The following is a 5,134-nucleotide window of genomic DNA, read 5'->3' as shown; positions in this document are numbered from 1 at the left end:
GACTGGCAAGTGGCGGAGGGTGTCGAAACCTTTTCAGACCACAGATACATACGTTTCGACGTATCTACTTCTGCGTCTGATCTGGGCCGCACAATAACACCGCGTGTTGGCCCAAAATGGTCTCTAAAAGGGTTAGACAAAGGATTTAAATGAAACTAGTGTTATTCGGATTTACTACGTGGATTTTATTATTTAAAAACTACATAATCCCGACGTTTCGGTTACTTTGCAGCAACCGTGATCACGGGCAGACGAGGTGTGAATGTCTGTCAGTTGGTCCTTGTTATTTATCATCTACCGCCATCGATTTCTTAATTTTCTGGCGTACCGCTCTGGATGCCGGCAGAATGCGCTCACGGTGTCTTGAGGTCCTGCGGTGTGGTTACGGACATGGGATTTTATATTTTTAAGAACGGGGTCCCAGGTGTTTGAAAGATTCCAGCCATCTTCTCTATTGAAATTGGGATGTTTTTTAATTTCAATAGCCTCGCGAATTAATCTCGGTATATACTTGTCTTCCCGAGCGAGGATTTGAGGTTTATCAAACCGAATGTAGTGGCCTGGTTTGTCCATTGTGTGTTCACACACTGCTGACTTCGACGCGCGCCTGTTTTTGATGTCTGAGATGTGTTCTTTAACCCTAGTACCGATGCTCCTCTTCGTCTGTCCAATGTATGACAAGCCACAGTCACAATCGAGTTTGTATACACCCGCTTGTTGCAAAGGAATGTTACTCTTGATTGGTCTCAAGAATTGGCTCACTTTCTTATGTGGTTTGTAAATAGTTTTAATGGAAACCTTCTTCAAGATGTTGCCTATTCTGTCAGTAACTCCCTTCACATATGGTAGTATCGCAGGTTGTCGTTCAACTGTGGGTGGCTTCAGGTGCTTCTTGCGATGCTGGCGAGGCACGGGCAGGTTGTTGATAGTGAGAGCATGTTTTACATGCTGCAGCTCGGCCTCTAGGTGGTCAGCATCACAAAGATGTTGGGCTCTCTGTAACAAAGATTTGCCAACGGTAGCTAACTGGATAGGGTGGTGGTGTGAGTAACCATTGAGGTACCTGTCCGTATGTGTGGGTTTCCTATAAACAGTATGTCCCAAAGTATTGTCAGGATTCCTAACAACAAGTATATCAAGGAAAGCTAAAGAATTATTTGCCTCCAATTCTATAGTACACTGAATCTTACTATTGATAGAATTGAGATGGTTCAGAAAAGCAGATGTTTTATTTTTATTTAATATTGTGAAGGTGTCATCTACATACCGTTTATAAATTAAAGGTCTTATAGGAGGAGAGCAAAGGGCTCGCACCTCGAAGTCCTCCATGAATATGTCAGCGACAACGGGGGAAACCGGTGAACCCATTGCAACTCCATCTACTTGTATGTAGAATTCATCCTTCCACATGAGGTAGCCAGATGTTAGGCAATGCTTTAATAGCTCTGCATATTCTATAGGCATATTTTTATCCTTTAACTTACCTCTTACAATCTCAATGCAGTCAAGAACAGGTATACTAGTGAATAATGACTGTACATCGAAACTGACCATACTGTCATTGTCGCTCAATTTTAGGTGTTTTAAATCTTTGACAAACTGGTAGGAATCCTTAACAAATGACTTTGTGTGGCCCCGGAGAGGTGATAATATTTTTGAAAGAAATTTAGCCAGTTTATAAGTGGGTGAGTCAATCTGGCTTACTATTGGGCGTAATGGAACATCTTGTTTATGGATTTTAGGTAACCCATACAATTTTGGAGGTTTTGCACACGATGGTACGAGTGATTTGATATCTAGATTGAGTTTTGAACTGTATTTATTTATTTATTAGAAATTTTGTTTCTGTTAAAACTTTAGTTGTCGGGTCTTTGTTAACTTTTTTATAAATAGAGTTATCCGAAAGAATTTCGATTATTTTATTATCATAATCACTCGTATCCATTATTACGGTCGCGTTCCCTTTATCTGCACGGAGGACAGTCAGGTCTTCATTGTTGCGAAGTTGTTTGAGTGCAACCGATTCTTGACGAGAGATATTTTGTCGAGGCAATTTGCTCCGGCGCAGAACATACGAAACATCCTGCCGGATTGCTTCAGACTCTTCTTTCGTGACATGATTTTTATGAAGACATTCCTCAACGTTACAGATAATGTCTTCGAACGGTACCTTCGTCTTGAGGTACTCCAACCGGCGTATTCTGTTTGCGATTTCCAGTCCGTACTGGTTCACATAATGAGATCTAAGATTTTCGCGAGTATTCATTTAAATGAAACTAGTGTTATTCGGATTTACTAGCTCTCGTCAAGAATCGGTTGCACTCAAACAACTTCGCAACAATGAAGACCTGACTGTCCTCCGTGCAGATAAAGGGAACGCGACCGTAATAATGGATACGAGTGATTATGATAATAAAATAATCGAAATTCTTTCGGATAACTCTATTTATAAAAAAGTTAACAAAGACCCGACAACTAAAGTTTTAACAGAAACAAAATTTCTAATAAATAAATAAATACAGTTCAAAACTCAATCTAGATATCAAATCACTCGTACCATCGTGTGCAAAACCTCCAAAATTGTATGGGTTACCTAAAATCCATAAACAAGATGTTCCATTACGCCCAATAGTAAGCCAGATTGACTCACCCACTTATAAACTGGCTAAATTTCTTTCAAAAATATTATCACCTCTCCGGGGCCACACAAAGTCATTTGTTAAGGATTCCTACCAGTTTGTCAAAGATTTAAAACACCTAAAATTGAGCGACAATGACAGTATGGTCAGTTTCGATGTACAGTCATTATTCACTAGTATACCTGTTCTTGACTGCATTGAGATTGTAAGAGGTAAGTTAAAGGATAAAAATATGCCTATAGAATATGCAGAGCTATTAAAGCATTGCCTAACATCTGGCTACCTCATGTGGAAGGATGAATTCTACATACAAGTAGATGGAGTTGCAATGGGTTCACCGGTTTCCCCCGTTGTCGCTGACATATTCATGGAGGACTTCGAGGTGCGAGCCCTTTGCTCTCCTCCTATAAGACCTTTAATTTATAAACGGTATGTAGATGACACCTTCACAATATTAAATAAAAATAAAACATCTGCTTTTCTGAACCATCTCAATTCTATCAATAGTAAGATTCAGTGTACTATAGAATTGGAGGCAAATAATTCTTTAGCTTTCCTTGATATACTTGTTGTTAGGAATCCTGACAATACTTTGGGACATACTGTTTATAGGAAACCCACACATACGGACAGGTACCTCAATGGTTACTCACACCACCACCCTATCCAGTTAGCTACCGTTGGCAAATCTTTGTTACAGAGAGCCCAACATCTTTGTGATGCTGACCACCTAGAGGCCGAGCTGCAGCATGTAAAACATGCTCTCACTATCAACAACCTGCCCGTGCCTCGCCAGCATCGCAAGAAGCACCTGAAGCCACCCACAGTTGAACGACAACCTGCGATACTACCATATGTGAAGGGAGTTACTGACAGAATAGGCAACATCTTGAAGAAGGTTTCCATTAAAACTATTTACAAACCACATAAGAAAGTGAGCCAATTCTTGAGACCAATCAAGAGTAACATTCCTTTGCAACAAGCGGGTGTATACAAACTCGATTGTGACTGTGGCTTGTCATACATTGGACAGACGAAGAGGAGCATCGGTACTAGGGTTAAAGAACACATCTCAGACATCAAAAACAGGCGCGCGTCGAAGTCAGCAGTGTGTGAACACACAATGGACAAACCAGGCCACTACATTCGGTTTGATAAACCTCAAATCCTCGCTCGGGAAGACAAGTATATACCGAGATTAATTCGCGAGGCTATTGAAATTAAAAAACATCCCAATTTCAATAGAGAAGATGGCTGGAATCTTTCAAACACCTGGGACCCCGTTCTTAAAAATATAAAATCCCATGTCCGTAACCACACCGCAGGACCTCAAGACACCGTGAGCGCATTCTGCCGGCATCCAGAGCGGTACGCCAGAAAATTAAGAAATCGATGGCGGTAGATGATAAATAACAAGGACCAACTGACAGACATTCACACCTCGTCTGCCCGTGATCACGGTTGCTGCAAAGTAACCGAAACGTCGGGATTATGTAGTTTTTAAATAATAAAATCCGCGTAGTAAATCCGAATAACACTAGTTTCATTTAAATGAATACTCGCGAAAATCTTAGATCTCATTAGACAAAGGATTACTGCAGGAGGCGGCAATCGTTGCTTCATGGGCGCCATTAACTGCAGGCGATGTCGATGAGTGTGCTGACTGGCTGAACGAGGCAATGCACAACATATGTGATGCCTCGATGCCCCGTGTCAGCACACTCAAGTTTCCGCGAAAGACCTACTGGTGGCGCCCAGAAATACAGAGGCTGCGGAAAGAATGTGTGGCTGTCCGCCGACGCTACACAAGGTACCGAAGGAGACGGCTCAGAAGCCAGGAGGAAGAGAACCCCATTTACCGGCCTACCGCACAGCACGCCTTGCCCTACGAGACACCATCCGGCAATCGAAAGCTGAAGCCTGGCAGGAGTGGCTCAATACACTCGAGCGGGATCCATGGGGCAGGCCATACAAGTGGCTGAGGCAACAGTTTCGTCCCGCTGCTCCACCTCTGACCCAGAATATCGACCCCATTTTGCGCCGAACAGTCGTGACGACACTATTCCCAGACAGGGCCGACTGGTCTCCCCCAACAATGGCCCCCCCAAGGGAAGACTCGCAGGAGGAGGAAGAGGAGATCCCTTCAGTTACCTCGGAAGAGTTGCATGCGGCGGTGGTGAAGATGGGCTCTAAAAACACGGCCCCAGGCCTTGACGGTGTGCCAAGAAGGGCTTGGATGTAAGCGATACAACATCTAGAGCCACGGGTAGTCTCCATTTTGACTAGTTGTCTGGTCCATGGCAGAGTACCCCGCAGGTGGAAGACCGGGAAGCTCGTCCTCCTTCAGAAGAATGGGCGACCAGCAGACCAACCGTCAGCTTACAGACCCATCGTTCTTCTCGATGAGATCTGTAAGATGATGGAAAGGGTCATAGTGGCGCGTGTTACGGGACATATGAACATCGTGGGGCCGAGTTTAAGCCCCAAGCAGTACG

General features: G+C 43.4%; 2 protein-coding genes across 2 annotated transcripts; one reads left to right on the top strand and one right to left on the bottom strand.

The window, feature by feature from the left end:
* Window positions 1-251: 251 nt before the first annotated feature.
* LOC133320722 (uncharacterized) lies at window positions 252-1,822 on the bottom strand. Its single transcript, XM_061529320.1, has 2 exons — window positions 1,485-1,822; window positions 252-1,401 (listed from the first exon to the last, which is right to left on the bottom strand). Exon 2 carries the CDS (start codon window positions 1,366-1,368, stop codon window positions 295-297), a length of 1,074 nt encoding a protein of 357 aa, XP_061385304.1. The 5' UTR covers window positions 1,369-1,401; window positions 1,485-1,822; the 3' UTR covers window positions 252-294.
* Window positions 1,823-2,509: 687 nt separating this feature from the next.
* On the top strand, window positions 2,510-4,095 carry LOC116767881 (uncharacterized). The gene is made up of 2 exons (XM_061529319.1): window positions 2,510-2,851; window positions 2,935-4,095. Exon 2 carries the CDS (start codon window positions 2,968-2,970, stop codon window positions 4,039-4,041), a length of 1,074 nt encoding a protein of 357 aa, XP_061385303.1. The 5' UTR covers window positions 2,510-2,851; window positions 2,935-2,967; the 3' UTR covers window positions 4,042-4,095.
* Window positions 4,096-5,134: the final 1,039 nt, after the last annotated feature.

The sequence above is a fragment of the Danaus plexippus genome, unplaced genomic scaffold (assembly GCF_018135715.1).
Source record: "Danaus plexippus unplaced genomic scaffold, MEX_DaPlex mxdp_51, whole genome shotgun sequence".
Classification (NCBI taxonomy): domain Eukaryota; kingdom Metazoa; phylum Arthropoda; class Insecta; order Lepidoptera; family Nymphalidae; genus Danaus; species Danaus plexippus.
Note: the sequence above shows the minus strand (reverse complement) of the source record. Positions and strands in the feature narration are given on the sequence as shown.